General features: G+C 37.1%; 1 protein-coding gene across 5 annotated transcripts in view; it reads right to left on the bottom strand.

Annotated features, from left to right (window-relative positions):
• LAMA2 (laminin subunit alpha 2) overlaps positions 1-23,169 on the bottom strand; it is a 609,603-nt gene that overhangs the window by 218,260 nt on the left and 368,174 nt on the right. For all 5 annotated transcript variants that reach the window (XM_042987144.1, XM_042987146.1, XM_042987145.1 and 2 more), the window contains 4 exons: positions 16,480-16,691; positions 9,749-9,855; positions 3,591-3,771; positions 607-743 (listed from right to left, as the gene is read on the bottom strand). In XM_042987144.1, coding sequence (XP_042843078.1) covers positions 607-743; positions 3,591-3,771; positions 9,749-9,855; positions 16,480-16,691 — 637 coding nt within the window. The remainder of the gene's footprint in view (positions 1-606; positions 744-3,590; positions 3,772-9,748; positions 9,856-16,479; positions 16,692-23,169) is intronic.

The raw sequence follows: 23,169 nt of genomic DNA, 5'->3' as shown, positions 1-23,169 counted from the left end.
TCGTGGAGGCTCATTGGCTGGGTCCAAGCTCCTGTTCTCTCTCATCAATATTTCTACAACAGCTGTATCTGTTACCTTTAACTCTGATGCTGGATAGATTTCTTGAAATGCAAAGCTAGCCATGCCACGTTCTAAGGTACACTCGTGGGAAAAATGAGGATTTTTTCAAGCTAAAGGTTGTCAATATGACTCCCCAGAATCCTTTCAAATGCTTCTTGAAAACTGAAACCGAGTCCTAATTTAGGGGCAATTCCTATAGAGTTTTGGCAAATTCCTTTAATTAGTTCCTAATTTTTTGTATTTTGCAGATAATATTTCATTGTGTCTAGGTATGAAGTTATTGGCTGTTTCTGGTTTTACGTTTTCCTTTTTTTTTTGTAGGTATAATGAATAAAGATACATAAATGTGTACTTACTTCATATTTCCCAGAAGTAAAATGAAATGTAAGATAATGATCAGTATCTGCAATCACTCTATACTGTTAGTTCTATATTGTTTTATAAGGTAATATTGGCTTTTGAAATTTCCAACTATAAAGCTTTCACAAAATAAAAAAAAAAGTTTTGAAACATTCATTACCAGAGAAAATTAAGCAATTAACTCACCTTACAACCAGTGGTGATGCTGTGGCCCCAGGTGTTAGGTGCACATTTAGAACATTTTTCTCCAATGGTGTTGGGAGGGCAAATGCACTGACCAGTCTTTGGGTCACAATTATTACCCAGATGGGAACAATCACAAGCTTCACAAGTAAAAGGGAAAAAAATAGTAAAACAGTAAAAATTTGATAGGAAGTGCTGAGTTTATTTCTCTTGTTTTATTTTCCATATTATGGTTAAAGATCCTTGAAAGTGAAAACTGACCTCATTCATCTTTTATATCACAGAAAAGTGTTTTTCACAGAGACGATCAATAAATTTATGTTGTATTTCATTTAATGATTTCAAAAGGTAAAATATTTTTAGTTTTCAACTAAGTTTAAAGAAACAAGTGGTATATCAGATTCTATGCTAACCATATCTAGATACTATAAAGTTTAAAATTTTGTTTCTATAGTTATTTCAAGTGCATAACTAAATTTTCTATCCTGTATAGATTAACATTTCCTTCCTGTTGATGACTGTGATTTATAATAAAAACCAGTAATTAACAGGCTTCTTAAATTCAGTATATCATGTATGTAGTTTAATAGTCACACATCAGGACATTTCAGTTTTGCAAAAATTAAAAATAACTGACTTATGTAACCCTGTGTGTGTGTGCACATACGTGTGTGTATGAAGGTATTTTTGAGGTTTATTTACCACCTGCTTTATTCTTTTCAATAGATTTTTCATTTTCTTAGCTATGATATGATATATGAAGAATGAAAATATCTCTATCCACTGCACTTTCTCAAAGAATACAAAAATAAGATTTGAAAAAGAAAAAAAAAGAGACTTCAGAAGAGCTTCAAAGTCATCTAAGACGAGGAATGTCCACTACTGATTAGCTATAGTTGACTCAGCTACTGACTCAGCACTGAGTATATTTCAGTGCAGTGTTTCCAGCTGAAGTGTAAGCAAGGAAGAAACACCACCAAGTATTCAGATTCAAACAGAAGACTAATGTTACAAGAAATCGTTCAATTGGTAATATGATGATGAAAACTTTAAATGAAATATATTTAGAATATTTGATTGAGTTCAGTTTTTAAGGGATCGCAATTATCATTGCCTACAGCATACCAGCTGTGAAGAATGTTTAGCATAATATTTGACATCAATGCCAAATAAATTTTACCTGTTGTTTTTGTTATTACTGCCGTTGATAATTTGAAGTCAAAGGATTTATTTTATACATACCTTCATTAAGAAGAGAAACAGTTCATATCATGTTCAAATTTATGTGCTAAAAAATGTCTTGGGACAGTTCAAATTGTTACTTGCAGATAGAAATTCTCTAAGCAGTTCTTCCATGGAATCATAAAACTGAGTAGGGAGAAGACCTGAATAATTAGCTAGTTTTCCCCTGCCCAAACGGAATGTTTACCACAATTCAGAATACTAATGCATTGCTAATGATAATAACAATGATAAACACTTACCTGGTGTCTATGTGCCAGGCAGTATTCTAAATATTTTAGAGCCATTAACTCAACTAATTCTTATAAAAACCCAGTGAGACAGATACCATTCTTAAGTTAATAGACAAATTTTGCAGAGAGACAGCAAGACCAGGTCCTATAACTAGTTGCCCGTGGAGCCACTAAACTGATCCAAGCTATTTGGTGAAGTTATACCCTCAACCACAATGCTATCCTGCCTGTTCGGGACTGATTTTTGTCTGTTTCTCTGGATTTGAATGCTACTAAGACTGCATTTCTAATGTTATCATCATTGCATAATTTTAGATAATGTTGTTTGTCTTATTTATAATTTCTGGTAGTGTAGTGAATATACTTGAGTGTATAGTACCCTTTTATTAATTCACATTAAGTAAACTGTTAGAATTGGATTTAAAGAACAGTATATTTTAAAATCCAGCTTTATATGTTTTAGTGTATATAGACGATGACTCAGGGATCACATACAGATTCTTAGAAGATGTACAATGATAACATTCAGAATAACAGAATGGCTTATCTTTGCAATAAAAAGTATATATTGAAATTGGTTGAGAATATCTATAAGATACTCATTTTTAAAATAATTGGAAATATTGTTCCTGCCACTACTTACATACATTTGCAACAATAGTCAATAATAATGTCTTAAAACATTATCACATATTTATCATGGTACTGAGAGTAAAGGAGTATCATCAGTGTTAAATCAGTGAATTTAATAAGCAAAGGTGATACTCAACCTAGTGAATGTTGGGATAAGGGTCAATTCCAAATTAGTAGCATATAAATCAAGGTAATGTTCAATCTTCATTTTCATTTGTAGTATGCTAATTCCTATTTTCTTACTTCATGATTTCTGGGAAGAATATGAGAATATTGCTTGAGAGAAATCATGGCTAGAAACCTTCTTGTATTTCTCCAAGAACTAGCAAATACCTAGTGTTAATCTGTTTCTTTCTAGGAACATCATAGGTTTCAAGGCACATGAAAGTAGATGAAAAGATATTTTTTGTACTAGAAAAAGATATTAACTTCTCTGATCCTCGTACCAATTTTGCACTAGGAAAAGAGAAAGTTGAACTGTATTAACTTGGGAGTGAAGTTTAAGCTTAGAGAACACTGGCAAAAGAAAAATTGAACATTTGACTTTCAAGCTACAGGAGCCCTTGAGTGACTGACGGGCTGACTGGCGGTCACAGACAGGAAGGGACACAGCAGAATTGAGATCTGCTGATGGATTTTTTATGGAGTATTTGCAAGCAGTTATTTACAGTGCAGTGTTTCACCCTGCAATGTATTCCATTTGTTAGTTTATTTAAAATAAGCATACTTTACTTACTTAGTTAAATATTTTGGATCATATATTTGTTGTCAAGGTGCCCTTCCTTTAAATCTCCGGGAACCTGCAAGAATGAACTCCTACCGCTGCAAAAATGCTAAAACCAGAGAATGAATGTGTAGGGCTTAGTCTTATTTACAGACCTGTGCAGCCTCCTTCTTGGAAGTTGAAATAGCCGTGAGCACAGCGGTCACATTTCTTTCCTGCTACTCCAGGTTGGCACCAACATTGACCACTCTCTTCACAGTCAAATGACTTAGACCCAAAGGAATTGCAATTGCAGGGAACACACCCCCTTCCGGATTGTAGGCCGAAGGTTTCAGGCTGGCATAGAAAAGGAAAGAGAAAAATTAAATTTAAATCAATTAATTCATTATGAAACAAGATGCACAATGCCAAAAGAGGAGGCAGGAAAGAGAAACCAATGGGTTATCAAGGTTCATCACTGATGTTATGACAATGAGGTTGTAACTTCGTCTAATGGACCTTTTCTATGATATCCAAAAAGAAGAGTTCAATTACTTTAAAATTTTATCAGAATTAATGGTAGAACTAGGGCATGATCCTTTTGTCTGTTTTATATTCACCAGCCTCTTCCTATGCCTCCCAAGATTTTAACAGTGATGTAGAACTAAGCTATGGGTGTTACTAATATTTTAATTTAAAAATTTACTTGCTTCCTTCCTAATAATCTGAATTGATTACTTTGAAATCTTATGAACTCCTTCTACTTGTTAAACATGTTTTCAATGTTATTGACCAGATGCCTACAGTTAAAATAGATGTTTTTCCTTTAATATTTGATCTAATTTTTGTCATCTCTTCATAAATACTTCTGATCATTATTCTAGGGCTCACATTATAAATATAACTTACAGGTTTATGCCTATGCTGACAAAATAATTGGTTTACAAACATATAGTTTCTTGGGTTTCATTTTAACAACTGAAATTGATTTGTGAGAACACACATCAAAGCACCAGATTAGATAGATGAAAGGAAACTTTTATTCTCTGATGAGTTATTCCTAGGCATATCTTTTATCTGTTTACAACAAATAACTTTCTATGATCGGTTTTCATTACTATCTTTGGTTTGAAATACACGTTATATGACCTAGAGGGCCTATTTTAGAAAGTGTGGATAAATTAAAAATTACCTCTACTAGAAAAATGAAAAGCGCATATCCTACTTAAAGCACATCAAGGTTGTATTTTAAAATATGAAGTATGTCACATTATTATGATATTTTAATCTGAAAAATTAGTCTCAGTAATTACTTCTTTGTAAAAATAATTCCTATTTTAGAATATTAGACTTAACTGTTACTTTCTGGTAGGAATAAATCTTGCTATTTAATACAAGCCACACAAAGAGAAATGAATAAGGCTTATTGCATATTTTCACCATTGTTAACAGTATGAAAAATAGTTCTAGAAAACAAAATCACACTGAAAATTAGTCTCTTAATATGACTATAGCTAAGAACAGTGTTGGTTTTTAAATATAAAAGGGGTCGATTGAGTTCGATAATCATTTCATCTTTGTATTTACTGCTGACTTTATTTTTATTTCCGGTTCAAATTCAGATTTGACCATATTATTAAAGAAGAAAGTGTGTTGTGTTTACTGTACACCTGAAACTAATATAACACTGTATGTTAACAACACTGCAATCAATATAAAATAAAAAAATACAATAAATAAAAAAGGAGGAAGGGAAGATTAAAACATATGATATCTTTATTCATAAAAAATTAGCTATAAAATTCTAGATACCTGACCTAGAGAAATAAACAGAAATTCGGAAAACAGTTAAAGTATGAGCATGCCCATTACAGTATTATTTATGAGAGTAATTGCAGAGGTACTTAAATGTTTAATGTTAGAAAAAAAAAGTTGAATAAATCAAATTAGGATACATTCATGCTATGAAATAATATGCAATCATTAAAATCCTGTTTTGAAGCAGTTTTAATGATAGGAATACACTTAAGATATAGCATTATGCAAAATTTCAAAAAGCAGAATACAAAATCATATATGCACTATGATCCCAATTATATACCTATAATGACACACATACTGCCCCTCAGACACAAATAGAAACATGTATACATAGAAAAAAAGACTAGAACAAACTATATTAGTTTTTAAAAGTCTGAATCATAGATGTATTTGAATTTCTTATGCAAAGTATTTTGCATTTATTTCCTAAATTTTCTTGACTTAGAAATATGAATCAGAGACAGTACTTCAAATTCATCTTTATTTCCTAAATTTTTCTTCACTTGGCATATGTATATCTTTAATGGATATATCGATATAGTATTAAATGAACTTCCAAATCATAGTAAGAAAATTCCAAAGTTCATTATGTAAAAAAAAATATGTACAAAAAAAATCTCTCTGTCATACATTTCAAATATTTAAATAACGTAGTTTTAAAGAATTGAGTAATACCAAAGCAAATAGTAACAAACTTCACTAACAAAATTTTACTAAATTTGATGTACAAAATTTTATTTCAGAGGCTAGGGAAAATCTCTGTGGTAAGCAAATTCAAGGAGATGTTCCCAGTCTGTAATCAAGATTAATGAGGTAAAACAAACATGGGAGACAGTCCTTATCCAGTGTCGCTGGAAAGCTTGATAATCTGTAAATTATTTTCACTTGGGATGATAATAACAACAGCACTTAACGTATTGTGCTTGCTGTGTGCTAAGCACTGTTTTAAAGCTCTTTACAAATATGAATTCATTGAATCTTCAAGACAATCCTGGGAGATAGCTATTACCATCACCTTTATGCTGAGTGGGAAACCAAAGGACAGAAAGGTCAAGCAATTTGCCTAAGGTCACCAGCTACCCAACTGTAGAGTCAGGGTTCCAAGTCAAGCAGCCTGGCTCGAGAGTCTGAGCTCTCTACTCTCACACATACTGTCTCAGGGGAAAAATGGTCTCAGGACAAAACACCACCTTGTACAACAGTGCTGTAGGGTATGTAGGAAAAGGCCATGAATGAGAGCAGAATTTCTGCTAAATTTATATTTTGGAGACATTTTGATCAGTCTCGATCCCTTTCTTTTACTTTAAATATACGTATCTGTTTTTGAAAAACAATTTTTAAAGATTTCTTCATCTAATAACAACAATGGCAACAACAGTAATGATACCTAGCATTCGCTAAGAACTCTCCAGATGCGTGCCTTATGTACTGTTCCCATGACAATCCAGAGCCCCCACGGAGGTGCCCGGGCAGGTCTCCCTGCGAGAGAATCTGCAGCGAGTTGGCTGATTGACATCTTCCGGTTTCCACTCTTGTGGATCCACTGGGGGAACCCACACCAGGTCATGCTTCTCCAGGTCAAAGACTGATTACAATAAAGTCCAACAGTCTTTCTGCCCAATCCAGGATTCCTCAAACGGAAAACTGGTGCTCGGGCACTTCCGTTTGGCCTGACAAGCATTTGGCATTTTGGCAAAATGCACAGAATGAGGCTTTTCTGCTCGATCTTTCCTTCCCTTTCCCCTTTCACATCAGTCAAGCCTGCACTATGGCAGGAGGCTCCCTGTACACTATGCTCTCTTCTCCTTCAACTTTCATAGGCATTTCCCCCAGTCAATCTCTTCACATTTGCTTCTTGGAGGATCCAGGCTGTTAGATACCCTATGAAGTGGGTCCTCTGACAGATGAAGAAGGTGTATTACAGAAAGACTTAAGAAACTGTCATAGCTAGGAAGTGTTGAGGCTGGGATTTGACCCGAGGCGGACCAATACCAGAACTAATTTTCTTTTTTTTTCACTATAAATTTTTTTAATGTTTATTTATTTTTGAGAAAGAGACAGAGACAGACTGCAAGTGGGGAAGGTGCAGAGAGAGAGGGAGACACAGAATCTGAAGCAGGCTCTAGCCTCTGAGCCATCAGCATAGAGCCCGATGCGGGGCTCAAACTCATGAACCACAAGATGATTATGACTTGAGCCAGCTGGATGCTGAGCCACCCAGGTACCCCAGAACTAATTTTCTTAAAATGCCAATAAAGAGGGACGCCTGAGTGGCTCAGTTGGTTGAGTGTCCAACTTCGGCTCAGGTCATGATGATCTCGTGGTTGATGGGCTCGAGCCCCACGTCAGGCTCTGTGCTGACAGCTCAGAGCCTGGAGCCTGCTTCAGATTCTGTGTCTCCCTCTCTCTGCCCTTCCGCCAGCCATGATATGTCTCTCTCTGTCTCAAAAATAAAATAAACATTAATTTTTTTTTAAATGCCAATAAAGAGCCTAGAATAATGCATTCATTCTTTTTTTCTTTTCTACTCTGTTACTTTTTACTTTACTCTCACTTTCTTCTATCCCTTCCCTGCTCCTCCCCACCAGGCTGTGATTCCACACTGGTAAGTCTTATTTCCTGTCACTCTGCAACATGGCCCTGGACCTATTCTTCTCTCTTTCCTCCTCCTCTCTCTTCCCTTCCTCCCTTTTGCTCTTACTGCCAGTATTTTTCTTTTGTCTACTAAGATGGGGGACTAAACTTCTGTAGTAGAAAACATGCTTCCTTACTTAGTGTATGTGGTATACATGCAGTGTGAGAGTGTGTGACTTGTGGTATATACGGGCAAGCTTATGATGTGGCAAAGTAACAAAGCCATCCATTATGACGAAATGTGAACAACACGTGAGATGAATGGGCTGGATTTTCTTGGGAAAGCCACTTTCTTTGCTAGATTTGTTCATTCACAGAAGTGAGTCTGTTCGGAGGTCTGAAATTCCTTCCACCTGTAAGATCACAGCTTTCTACAAATAAACTTCTACATATCCATGGGAAACTGAAACTTTTATGAACCTATGAACCTGAACATACTTTTAAAAATACACAGACAGGGGACACCTGGGGGGCTCAGTTGGTTAAGCGCCCAACTTCAGCTCAGGTCATGATCTCAGGGGTTCGTGAGTTCGAACCCCACGTCGGGTTCCATGCTGACAGCTCAGAGCCTGGAGCGCATCTCGGATTCTGTGTCTCCCTCTCTCTCTGCCCCTGCCCTGCGTGTACTCTGTCTCTGGCTCTCAGAAAGTGAATAAACGTTAAAAAAATATTTTAAAAAAATAAAAAAAAAATACACGGACAGCTATTTTCAAAAGGCAAAGCTTTAAGCAGGAATGGTCTAGTGTTTACATTTGCAATTGTGCACACCGAGCAACCGTTATTTGGTAAAAATGCCATCGGGAAAGGTCAGCGGCAGCACACGGAACACAGCATGCGGAGGCATGAGACATGCAGCGCCTCTGGGATTACCGGAGCTGGGGGCCGATAGGCTCCCCGAGGGCACCCGCTGGAGCTGCTGAAACCCCACCTCTGAGGAGGCCCCAGCACCCGGTGCGCTCTCTGTGACTGCTCCTCCTGTCGGTGCACCTGCCTGCTGAGGTTGCAGTGTCTCCCTACGAAGCCAGATTTACATGAACATCTTCCTGTAATATCACACTGTGGTGTCACAGAACCAACGAGACTGCAGTCACATAACACACAGAAGTGCTTCTCTGGATCCCACCACATATCGGGCTTTAAAAGCCAACAGAAAAAGAAAACAAAGAAACAAAAGAGCATTTGGTATTATTCAAGAGATAGAGGCAGAAGGTATTTCCAAACTTAGTACAGAAAGGCCAGTTTGCCATCTGAGAAATGCTCGTTCGGTTTAAGTCTTTATAAGCCAAAATACATTTTTATAAGAAGTAGGTAGTGCAAATCCATCACTCTAGTGAAGGAATCTCAAGGGGTGTGCCATACTGAAGGCAGGGCAAAACGTTCAGGAACGGAGAGCAACATGTTGTGAATTTTATTTCATTTTATAAAAATGGTGTATATAAAACTATGTTGATTAGCTTCTCTACTGAAAACTTTTCTGAGGTAGAATGCTCCCTGTAACTAACTTGTCAATGATAGAACTAGAACAAAGTGCTAAAAACAAAGGGTGTGACACATTTCATTCTGCCAACAATATAAAAGCAAAGAGTATTTTACTCACTGCAGATTGAGATTAAATTTATAGCTTCTTTGTTTCAGAAACATCTGAATTACAGTAAATATTATACAAATTTGCTGCCAAGGAAATATAGGTTGAAGGCCAAATGCTAGTGCACAGCAAATTTTGTTCTATTTTGGAAAAACTCTCCAATGATCACAGTGATTGTACATGTAGGATTGTACAATCCTGAACTCCTCTTTCAATATACTCATATGTATGTCGTTGAAAGCTAATGAACATTTTCAAGGAGGAAGTGACTCATGGCCAGCTCCTACTCCTTACCTTACACTCATCACACCGCAGTCCTTGCACATTAGGTTTGCATTCACATTGTCCTGTCCTAGCATGGCAACTCTCGGACAAGGAGCTGTTGACATTACAGCGACAAGCTGCAAAGAGAAAAGACATCTTCGGTTGGGAAAACATTTCCAACAGTCTTAATAGGCTTGTTAAATAATAGTATCCTCCAGATGGCAACTTTGGCAACTAAGTTTTAGAACACAATGTTTTCATGGTGGCTGGGTGGCTCAGTTGGTTAAGTGTCCGACTCTTGGTTTTGGCTCAGGTCGTGATCTTGCGGTTTCATGAGTTCAAGCTCCACGTCAGGCTCTGCACCGCTGGCACAGATCCTGCTTGGGTTTCTCTGTATCCATCTCTCTCTCCGTCCTTCCCCAATTCATGCTGTCTCAGTCTCTCTCAAAATAAATAACTTAAAAAAAAAAGAATGTTTTCTGATTTGCTAGGTGTTCCATTAGGCATTATATCCTTTGATCCTTACAACTTTACAGGCTGTGGAGATGATTCACGTAAAGCTATATCACAGTGCCTGGCACATCAGATGCTATTAAAACATTAATGTAGTCATTGTTATTTTGATTTTGAGAGTGAATATTATATATTGTACCTGGTCACACACCTTTAAGATTAGTAAAGTATGTAAGACAGAAGAGTTAAGTAGACATTTTTTCCAATAAGGATATCAAAACGGCCAACAGGCATGTGAAAGGATGTTAAACAGCACTAATCCTCAAAGAAATGCAAATCAAAACCACAACGAGATATTGCCTTATACCTGTTAGAATGGCTATTATCAAGAAGACAAGAAACAACAGATGCTGAAGAATGTCTTGAAGACTTACTCTTATACACTGTTAGTGGGAATGTAAATTGATCCAACCACTTTGGAAAACAAGGTGGAGGTCCCTCAAACAATTTGAAAATAGAACTAGCATATAACCCAGCAATTCTACTACTGAGTATATACTTAAAGGAAATGAAAACAGTATTTTGAAGAGATATGTACACTCCTATGTTCACTGCAGCATTTTTCTCAGTAGCCAAGATACGGAAAAATGTCAATGTCCATCAAAGATGAATGGATAAAAAAGATATGGTATATATACACAATGGAATATTATTCAGCCATGAGAAAGGAGAATATCCTACCATTTGCAACAATACAGATGGACCTTGACCACATTACGCTAAATGGAAGATGTCATATAAAGAAAGCTAACTACTGCATGATATCATCTAGATGCAGAATCTAAAAAAATTAAACTCATAATAAAACGGACAGTAAAATGGTAGTTACTAGGGGATGGAGGGTTGGGGGGGTAAAATTGTTGTTGTTTAGGGCACACACTTGCAAGTAGTAAATGGTGAATGGTAAATGAGCTACGGTGCTCTATTACACAGTATAAAAATATAGACAATATTGTACTATATTGTGCAAAGGAATAAATATCTCTACAACAATCATCGTATTGCAATACATAAGCATATCAAAGTAAGATGCTGTGCACCTTATATTTACACAATGTCATATGTCAAATATTTTCAATTAAAAAGTATATAAAATGAAGACTCTGTTTCAAGCGTATTAGGAATATAGCATTATAATTTTTAAAAATCACTTTGTTTTACAATTTGTATACTGTTTCCAATATATTTGGCTTAAGTGATCTTTTATCATTTCTACGTGATGAAGCTGTTTGATGCTATCCTGAAACATAATAAATCAGTCTAACAATTAAAGGGACTTTTCACAAATAGAATGTAATTAATGACACACCCTACAGGTGTACTTTAACGGTACATATAATTGCATTGACACCAGAATAAATATGTGAGGGGGAGATGACAGAAAAATTTAGAACATTCATAGATGGTTTTGGTAAATTTTATCCAATACCTCATGTCTTTGGATACTTTGAGCACAACTTATAACTACATTGTGAATAGCTCCTCCATCAGCCTATGCTATTTTCCTGTTCCCCTGGCTCAAGGTTCTACTTAGTTCTACTGCTTTCCCAAAAACTGGCTGATTTTTCTTCCAGGGATTTGACCTTTTGTGTCTGCTAAGTGGATACATGTTTGGTGGCCATGGAAGAATTGACCTTAGCTGCAGTCTCCAATTCCTCAGACAATAGCCTAAGCATACTCCATAGCAGGGGTGTGAGAAAAGACTAAGAGAAATACTTTTTGTAAATGTCTACTTCACTTGCCACTAGAATTGTTGTATATGCTTTCAATTTATTTTTAAAATTAATTTTTATTAATGTTTTTTTAATTGAGTATAGTTGACATATAATGTTACATTAGTTTCAGGTGAACAATGTAGTGATTCAATTATACATTATATTATGTTCATCTCAAGTGCAGCTACCGTCTGTCCTCACATCCCTATTACAATATACTTTCACTTTCTTTATGTGAGTCTCATATATATTACACTTCAATTTTTTAAATCCCAAATAATTTAGAATTTATAAGTCCTTTTTTCTCAGGATGAGGAATATAGGATTAAATTTACCATAACTTAACATAATCTTAAAAATAATGAAAGCAGTGACAGGATACAAAATCAACATACAAAAATCTTCTGTACTTATGTACACCAATAATGAAGCTGCAGGAAGAGAAATCAAGGAACGATCCTATTTACAATTGCACCAAAAACCATAGAATACCTAGGAATAAACCTAACCAAAGAGGCAAAAGATCTGTATTCTGAAAACTACAGGACACTTATGAAAGAAACTGAAGAAGACACAAAGAAATGGAAAAATGTTCCATGCTCATGGATGGAAGAGCAAATATTATTAAGATGTCTCCACTACTCAAAGCAATCTACACATTGAATGCAATCCCTATCAAAATACCAACAGCATTTTGCAGAGAGCTAGAACAAACAATTCTAAAATTTGTATGGAACCACAAAAGACTATGAATAACCAAAGCAATCTTGAAAAAGAAGAGCAAAGCTGGAGGCATCATGATTCCAGACTTCAAGCTATATTACAAAGCTGTAGTCATCAAGACAGTATGGTACTGGCACAAAACAGACACATAGGTCAATGGAACAGAATAGAAAATTCACAAATGGACCCACAACTATGGCTAACTAATCTCTGACAAAGCAGAAAATAATATCCAAGGAAGAAAGTCTCTTCAACAAAGGGTGTTGGGAAAACTGGACAGCAACATGCAGAAGAATGAAACTGGACCATTTTCTTACACCATACACAGAAATAAATTTAAAATGGATGAAAGATATAAATGTGAGACCTAAAACCATCAAAATCCTAGAGGAGAATATAGGTAGCTACCTCTTTGGCATCAGCCATAGCGACTTCTTAGACACATTTCTAGAAGCAAGGGAAACTAAAGAAAACTCAAACTATTAGGACTTCATCAAGAAAAAAAAACCTTCTGCAGCATGAAGGAAACATTCAACAAAACTAAAAGGAAACCTTTGAAATGGGAGAAGATATTTGCAAATGACATATCTGAGAAAAGGTTACTATGCAAAATCTATAAAGAACTTACAAACTCAACACCAAAAAAACAAATAAGCCAGTGAAGAAATGGGGAGAATGAATAGAATGGGGAGAATGGAAAACTGTCTAAGTTTTCCAAAGAAGACATACAGATGGGTAACAGACACATGAAAAGATGTTCAACATCACTCATCCTCAGGGAAATACAAGTCAAAACCACGATAGGATACCACCTCACACCTATCAGAATGGCTAAAATTAACAACATAGGAAAAAAGTTGGCGAAGATGTGAAGAAGGAACTCTCTTAAACAAATGTTGGTGGGAATGCAAACTGATGTAGCCACTTTGGAAAACAGTATGAAGGTTTCTCAAAAAGTTAAAAATAGGGTGCCTGGGTGGTTCAGTCATTTGAGCATCCAACTCTTGATTTTGGCTCAGGTCATGGTATTATGGTGGTGAGACGGAGCCCCATATTGGGCTCTGTGCTGAGTGTGGGGTCTGCTTAGGATTCTCTCTCCCCCTCTTCCTCTGCCCCTCCCCTTCACCTCTCTCTCAAAAAAAGTTAAAAATAGAACTTCCCTATTATCTAGCAATTGCACTACTAGGTATTTACCCAGAATATACAAAAATAATGATTCAAAGGGACACATGCACCCCAATGTCCATAGCGGCATCATCAACAATAGCCAAAGTATGGAAAGAGACCAAATGTCTATCAGCTGATGAATGGATAAAGAAGATGTGGTATGTATATACAGTGGAATATTACTCAGACATAAAAAGAACGAAATCTTGCTGTTTGCAATGATATGTATTATGCTAAGCAAAGCAAGTCAGTAAGAGGAAGACACGTATATGATTTCACTCATAAGTGGAAGTTAAAAAACAAAACAGATGAACGTAGCGGGGAAAGGAGAGGGGAAAACCATAAAAATAGACTCTTAACTATAGAGATCAAACTGAGGGTTGATGGAGGGAGGTGACAGAGGGATGGGTTAAATGGGAGACGGGTGTCAAGGAGGACACTTGTGATGAGCACCGGGTGTTTTATGTAGGTGATGAATTCTACTCCCAAAACTAATATTACACTATATATTCACTAACTGGAATTAAAATAAAAACTTGAAAAAAAAACCCACAAAGGCAATATAAAGTTTTAAGTGGCATTTTAAAATGAAATGTAGGACACAAACAATAACATAAATTTCAAAAGCAAAATACATTTCTTTGTAGTGGTGCACTTTTCATGAGCAAACCTAGAGGCAACTAAAATAATGGTTTATCATGAATTTTCTTTTCTTGAGGTTTACTACCTATGCATAGATAAACTAATATACATAAGAAAATTATCAAAATAAGTATATTTCTTATATTTTTATATGTTGAAGATCATTAAAAACTCTAATCTTTTCTATATGTGCTTCATAGCAAGTGGTATAAAAACTGGCATGTGTTCTTATGCCACAGATCCCCAATTTATCACAATAAAATGAGTGGAACAATGTCTCCTCAACTTTACGGAGGGGCTTAATGGAAGACAGAAAAGGAGGTCACTAAACAAGGAACACAGCTCTAAAATGAGTGACTCACAGATACAACTATTATGAACACTGCTACCAAAGGCACTCCTCTCTGTGAGCATCCCAGGCCCAAGCAGCACACTGGACACTCTCTCTGGGCTGGATCCTTGAAACCTCACAGAAAATCATGACCCTTTATGTAAATGAGGAAACTGAATCTCAGTGAGGTCAACTGTCTCGTCCAGAGTCACATGGCCAGAAAGTGTTGATCTTAGATGATGTCTTTGAATGGGAGAACTTCTTAAGTTCTTAAGCCCCTTATGATTTTATACTGGTAAAGTGTGCTTCTGTGCCTGTTGGAAATCTTGCCTTTAAAAAAAATACTGGGGCACCTGGATGGCTCAGTCAGTTGAGCGTCTGACTTTAGCTCAGGTCTTGATATCATGGTTCGTGAGTTCGAGCCCCGTGTTAGGCTCTGTGCTGACAGCTCAGAGCCTAGAGCCTGAAGCCTGCTTCGGATTCTGTGTCTCCCTCTCTCTCTGCCCCTCCCCTGCTTGTGTTTTCTCTCTCTCAAAAACAAATAAATACACTTTTTAAAAAAAACTTTTAAAAATACCAATTTACAGGCGATATCAACAGATGCTTATTGTCCTAGAGAGTGATTTGTTTTTTGTTTAACCAACTGTGATTTGCAAATGACAAAAATCTGGCACTCATCTTCCAGCCCTGTGAGGTTGGTTATTGAAGTGGGGTGTCCCACCAGGTCTTTGGTGTCTACAGCAGAGACAGTGAAAAGACTACATTTCCAGCGGTCTCTATAATTTTGCAGGTCGTAGGTCCCAACTGAGTGACTGGAAGGGCCCCTTCTTACGTAATGAACTTGACAGAGTGAAGTGTTGGCATCATAACTGGCTCTACCTAAAGATGATGGTGGCAGGTGAAGTCAAGGATGGCACATCAAATACTTGGGTGCTGACACGGATTCACATTCCACTGGACTCTGCACCACAAGATTTCCCTTGCATATTGCACTACTGCGAATACAAAGCATTATTTGATTTTATGCAACACTGAATAATGAGGCCAGGGAAGTGGAAGAAACAGGAGATGTGCACTAATGAACACAGACGAAGCCCTACAAGAGCTAATTTTGTGAAAGGAAACACAGAAATATCATTCTGTGAATAGTCCCACGGTGAAGGTCAATCATTCAAGAATTATAAATGCCAGTGTGTGGAAATATGGGCACCTATTATGAAATGCAAGAATGCAGAGTTCACATATGAAAGCATAACAGATTAACACCTCCAGACAGGTACTAAAGAAATAATATGGACAAAAATTCATTTGAAGAAAATGATTACAATTGAAATAAATAATAAGGATAAGTGGCACTTACCTAGTTTTTCTAAATTCTTCTCTCCTACCATGGACACAACTTGATTTTAAAATCTTCCTTCCACATGTAAATAAAGATATGTGCATCCTTTGAAAAACAACACTCTGACAATGCAGCTATTTTCAAAGGATTTACTCTATTAGTACAAAGAAATACTTTAGAATATGCAGACTCTGTGTATAGGCTGTGCATCTATCACACATGTATTGCACATAATTTCCTACCCTCCAATCCCCACTCAAGAACTCATCAGCTGCTTTGAGGTGCAATGCATCAATTCTGTCAGAGGCGTCAATAGTTCAGGACTTACGCTGACAGTTCTTTGCATCAACTGCGTCTCCAAAATATCCATCAGCACAGAGCTCACAGTACCGGCCTGTTGTACCTGGCTTACATATCAGACAGGAGCCAGACAAGCTGTCACAGCTGCCAGGGACGGAGAAGTCAAGGTTGTCATTGCATTGGCATGGCTGACATGATCCTCCAGGTACAGAAGGTTGTCCAAAATAGCCTTCTGCACACCTAAGGGGTAAAATTTCATCAGTGAGTATTTGGGAGGAACTCATAAAGCCCATCGGAAGCAATGTTTATATACTTTTCATACTACCCTCTCCCAGGATGATATGTTTTCCTTTTAAGTGTTCCTTTTCTCAAATGCAAGGTGATTAAAAAATGTTTTTCTATAACTGCAGTGTAGATACAAGATGAAATCCTGCCAGCCCCACTAGTAATTAGATTTCAGCCAGGAAAAAAAAAAAATCTTGTCACTGGCACTGAAGACGAGACCAAAGCATAATAAGAAATCTGCTGCTGGCACTCTAGAGGAATCCAGGTCCATGTTGGAAAGCCTTTGTAGTGCAACACATCATATGTATCTATTCCAATTGGTTGTTTTCTGTACAAATATGTAAGGTTCACACTTTTTGTTGTTGTAGCAAAAGCTTGTTATGAGGAAACAGGCTTACAAGGAAATTCAGCAGTGAGAATTCAGAATTTATTAAATAGAAAATTGTGACTCAAAAGATTCTCATTATTATTCAGGTGGGGGCTGTGGGTATCACTGCATTACTAATGGGTTTGTATATATTTGCATATGCATACAGAGGCAGATTTTCACGGAAGAACCTTTAGCGAGAAGCAGGTATGCGGGCATCCTATGTACGTGCCGTAAGGTGATGCTTAATTGTGCCCACAACTCATATTAGCAACCTGTAGGTCTCTTGTCTTAAGGACTAGATGCTACTCTACAATATATTGGAAAAACAAGTTTGTTTATTTATGAGGCATAGCAGAGGAGATTTTTTAAATTATATTATCAAAATTCCCTTTATCCGTATGTTGTTTCAAAATGCTACTCAATGTCACAGATGCACAGATACACGTTTTTAGGAGGCATCGATTTCTATTCTGCTCTGCCTTCTCTTTCAGTTACATTTGCTCATGCTTCATATTAAGCCACACTTGTGAAAGGAGAAACAAAACAGTGCATCTATAGGCTTACAGTCAGGCTAGCTCTGTCATCTGTCTTGTACAGCAAGGATCAAAACTGAAGGGGAACAAAAACAATGTGGGGGAATATAATTTCAATAGTCCACTACTGTTATGCTCATCTACTCACGGACATAGAAGTCACTGTGTAGAGAAATGCTCTCTACCATTCAAAATAGAAATGATTTAAATCCATTACATCATATGAGGATATTTTAATAACATCGCAATTATGGGGCAAAGTCATTAATCGCTTTACATTTTCTAGAACATGTGTAGGTGCCATAATAATCTTGCTTTATAGAGAATTAACCTTTTATCATAATTTTTTAAATGAAATTGCTAGGTTTAATTATATCCACAAAATATTGTATAAATTGTGAAAGTCATGGTGTTAATATTGCTTGGAAGAATTCTGTCACCCACAAATGTAATTGCTTATTAATTATCTATTGTAAAATCTGAACTGCGTTTTAGTACATAAAATTTCCCCACAATCCCTTCAGAAGTGGTTTTCCATAGAGCTAATAAGAAGGTACTTTTGAATTTTAACCCAATTCTCCTTGCCTTACTTGATATTCAGAGTTTATGATCACATCCACATATACTCACATCTCATTTTGTTTACCATTAAAAGAGTGGCTTTGCTCCACTAGAATAACAATATACAATGATCATTATCACAGCCAATGAAAACCCATTATTTTCAGCTCACTTTCCTCAAAATGACTTACTGCCCTCAGGAGAGATGGCATTATATAACAAGATCTGGGAATTTTTCTTAACACAGATACCAATTAATAAGTCCAAAATTTTCCCACAATGAAGAGAACCTTTAGTTCATGAGAAAATAATTGCAATTAAGTAGAATAACTGAAGAAGCAGCCTTTATTTTTTTGTTGTAGGACATGAAAGAAAGCTTATTGAATATACATGACACATAATTCATATGCCAGGTTCTATTACCAGTGTATATATGTGTGTGTTTCCATACATAGAATAATAGTAGCTCTAAAGACATAAAAATGTTTCAGTAGAGATTAAAAAGTAATTCTAGGGTCAGCGAATATTATACTGCTAATTATATAACTTTTGTTAATAATAATAATGTTTTATAGTCTGATCAAGTTGGATTCACTTAATTAAAATTAGTGTGAATGACAGCCCTTTAGACCTTGCCAGTCTCTCGGATTTTCACTCTACACAAACGAACTGTAATTTGAAATCTCAGATTGTCTCATTTTCATACGCAAGGCAAAATGAGGATATTTTTTTAGCACAGTTTATTGGATTCCTTGCTACAGTTAGATATCCTGACAATACAAAGTCACTGTTCCTTTCCACATCTGCTAACTTTTTTCATATCCAATTGCAGTATTTTACAAAGAGACCCTCTAACGTAATGAGATTCTAGATACCACAGGCAATTATGTAAAATGGTTCTCTCCACTGATGACTTAGGAACAGTATTAGAGCAAGAGATGGGAGAGGGAGAGAGAGGACAGCAAGAGTGAAATGACAATGAGAAGCCAGAGAAACACTGGCAAGAGTTCTCTTGCTCTGCTCCATCATTTTTACAGTAACTTTTCCCTAAAATATGCGGCCTCTGTTCCCATTATCTATATACTGAAAACAGTGCTTCAATTTCTATGAGCAAAATAGAAAGGCTCTTGCTCTTTTCCCCTCCTGCCCCCCCTCAAACACCTACTGAGCACTTCATCATGAACATAAACACGGCACAGCCTTTACACTGCAGTCTGTAGAGAAGAAAGGTGAGCTTAAAAATGTGGCAGGGAGCTACTAGAGAGAAGCCAATGTTCTTGTGAAAACACAGAAAAGGGCAACCAACTCAGATTAGGATTCATCAAGGACACTTTTGGGGTGATAGAGTTGAATTATTTTTTAATGTTTATTTATTTTAAGAGAGAGAGAGAGAGAGAGCGCAAGGGGAAAGAGAGAGAGAGAGAGAGAGAGAGAGAGAGAGAGAGAGAGAGAGGCAATCCCAAGCAGGCTCTGCACAATATAGGGCTCATTCTCAGGAACCTGAGCTGAAATCAAGAGTCAGTCGCTTAAGGGGCACCTGGGTGGCTCAGTCGGTTAAACATCAGACTTCGGCTTGGGTCACAATCTCATGGTTCGTGAGTTTGAGCCCCACGTCAGACTCTGTGCTGACAGCTCAGAGCCTGGAACCTGTTTCAGATTCTGTGTCTCTCTCTCTCTCTGCCCCTCCCCTACTCACACTCTTTCTCTTTCAGGAAAAAAAAAAAAAAAAGAAAAAAAGAGTCAGCTGCTTAATCGACTGAGACACCCAGGTGCCCCTAGAGTTGAATTTTAAAAGTTGATCAGGGTTAGTCTCAGGTGGAGGAGTGGAAGGACTGCAATCTTGTGGTCAGAGGGAACAGTGTTGGCAAAGGCACAGAGGGAGAGTGGCTGGGGTATAAACAGCAGGGCTTGTGCAGTAACACCGGATTCTTAATACCTCCCAGGTGATTGAATCAGCTAAGGACTCAATGAGTTTGCCAACATACGTGGTTCCTCACTGAAAATTAGAAAAAAAGGGTTCCCTCTGTCATGTGCAGAAAAGTGAAGAGAGACTAGACATACTGAGCACCCTGGACTCTAGCTCCCAATCTCCCCCTTGGCTGAGGACTTTTGTGCAGTATACAAATTGCACAATCACATAGGAGCAGACTTTGGAACCTTCCTTGGAGTCATAGTTTTCCTAATGGTGTTACCATGTTAACTATGACTGTCTTGCTTTTTTAAATTTCTGTACCTCCACACGCTCCATCTGAACCTCAAGGGTTCAAGGAGATTCAGGCATGAGTAGAAATTCTCATCAGCATAGTGGTAATAGGGCAGTTAGACTCAATTCAGAGTCAGGAATTTATGAAGCAGAGAATATCTAAATAAGATTTGGGAATTGAAATTTTAAAAGCAAAAATAAACTTTCCTAACCTAGAATATGAATCATGTGGATAAAACTGTAGGTGTATTTTCCAAATTTTAAGATATTAGGTTGTAATATCCTTTGTATTCTCAGTGGCCATTGTGAAATTAGTCTTGACGTTGACCTCTCTCCCCTCACTTGCAGAGGAGTTGTTAAAATCTGGGCAGCTAGGGAGGGGACAGGGTTAAAAGGGTCCACATAGCTCATTAACTTTCATGTGGTTCTATGTATCCCACTGGGCCAACTTGCCACAGTCTTTTTAAGTGTCTTTCCATTAAGTAGGATATGTTGCTGAGGCTACAAACTTATTCTGAAAGTAGCTTGGTGCCCAGGAGAGAAGGTGTCATCAGCATTTAGCTCACTTTTTCTCCATGTTCTTTTAAATTTCTCTTGATGCTCCAACATTCATCCCTTTTTGCCCTTATAGATACTTTCTCTTATTTTTTCTATTTTTTTCCTCCCCGTGACCAGATGATAGATATCCAGAATCTTAGCAAGGTGCCATGGTGAATACCTCATTCCCTTAACCTCCCTTTTGTTTTTCTTTTGTTTAAAACATTCTCTAGAGGAAAGAAGTAATACTTGAAAGTACAGGTGCTGTGACTCCAAGCAAGTTTCTGAAAAGTGTAACCAGTGTTCTACATGTTATAGAATATCAGTCGATATTTTAAGTGAATAAAAACTTGCAAAGGCAGAATCAGACCTATAAATACGGAGGACACACTGATGGTTTCCACCGGGGAGGTGGGTGGGGAGACAGATAAAATAGTGAAGGGGAGTGAGAGATACAGACTTGCGGTTACGGAATAAGTCATGAGGACGAAACGTACAGCATAGGGAACATAGCCAATGGTACCGCCATAGTGTTGTATGGTGACAGATGTAGGTACACTGGCGGTGAGCATAGCATAATGTATAGAGTTGTTGAATCACTGTGTTGTACACCTGAAACTAATGTAACATTGTGTGTCAACTCAAAAAAAGAGACTAGTCAATATTTTGTCATATCTTGTTTTGCCGTCCTCTTGTTCATGATTGTTTTCATTCCCTCAATTCTAGCAGCAAGACCATTGTGCTACATGACTGAGTGAAGGGGTCTGACAAGGACCAAAGCAGAAACACAGGAATCTTCTGGACTTTGGGCTCTAAAAGTCACCATTTCTATGAATGTGGCCCTTCCTGCTGTAGTTCATCCCCCAACAGAAAATGGGATGAAGCGGGAAAGGCAGATGGAGGAGAAAGGATGAGAATAGAGTTGGTGGGTCCTAGGGTGGAGTGAAAGCAGCAGAGTGAGTCCTGTACCCACATAAGTGGTACAGTGGTGCCCAGTGATTAGGTCTGAAGGGAAAGGTGGTCAGGAGGACGAGAAAAAGGAAGAAGTCAGAAGAAATATGCTTTGATGAACTACTCAGGACTGATTGGCTCACCATCTGTCCTTTGCCCCAAACACACACACACACTTATAGCCAACACACACAGAGATACACACACAGACACACACGTAAACTCATAGCCAAACACATGCACACACACACACACACACACACACATACACACAGACACATACAAACTCATAGCCAAACACTCAGCGACACCCACACACAAGCCACACCCACACATTCACTCAAGCATTCAAGCTTCTTGGTACTAAGTAAACTTGTTAGAACTTTGGTTCAAGCCTGGGAGATGGGGAGAAGAGAAAAAAGACAAATTTTTACAATTGAGAAATAATTGGTATATAACAGTGAGAAAATTTAAAGTTTATGTGACTGAGATTATGTTTCCAAGCTCTCACAGCTCCCACATATGGAGATTTGGTCTCAAAAGAGAAATTAAATTGAGATAAAGAATATAAAATTATAATTCCTGTCCACCTGAGATACATTTTTACTATAGATTTAAAAAATCAGGAATTTATGGGCACACAAGATTAGAAAATGCTGAGTTAGAGCATAATATATAGACTTGTTGAATCACTATATTGTATACGTGAAACTAATGTAAAGATGTTCATCAGATACACTTCAAGAAAGGAAAAGAAAAGGTTGATTTAAACACATTAAACAGATTTCTTCCATTCAGGACATGTCAGAACTTTCAACATGCTAATAGGCACTTTTACTTGTGTGATCACAGAACTCTATTCCAAAAACATCTACGGTTTGGGAAACACTGCTCCAGTTCTCCAATGCTGATTTTATGTAGATGATGTGCACAAACTGATTACACCAATCAGTTACAGAATGGGTTTGATTACAAGATTTTCAATGCAACCAGTATCTCCTTTTTACTCTGACCCTTATTCTCCCCTCCTTCTACTTCAGCCTGAACATCCCCAAAAATGTTTCTCCTAATATTTTGGATCCATCTAATAATGGACTTCTAAGCTCATATAAATACAGAGAAATGAGAAACCCTAAATATTCCTGAAAAACCCTAACCCAAATTCTGGCTAGAAAAATATAATATTCCATCTTCCATATAACAACAATTTAACATTATTTTGGCTGAAAAACTTGGAGATAAGATATACCATTTGATAAGCCATGTATGCCCATTTCC

This window comes from Panthera tigris, chromosome B2, assembly GCF_018350195.1.
Source record: "Panthera tigris isolate Pti1 chromosome B2, P.tigris_Pti1_mat1.1, whole genome shotgun sequence".
NCBI classification, from domain to species: domain Eukaryota; kingdom Metazoa; phylum Chordata; class Mammalia; order Carnivora; family Felidae; genus Panthera; species Panthera tigris.
Note: the sequence above shows the minus strand (reverse complement) of the source record. Positions and strands in the feature narration are given on the sequence as shown.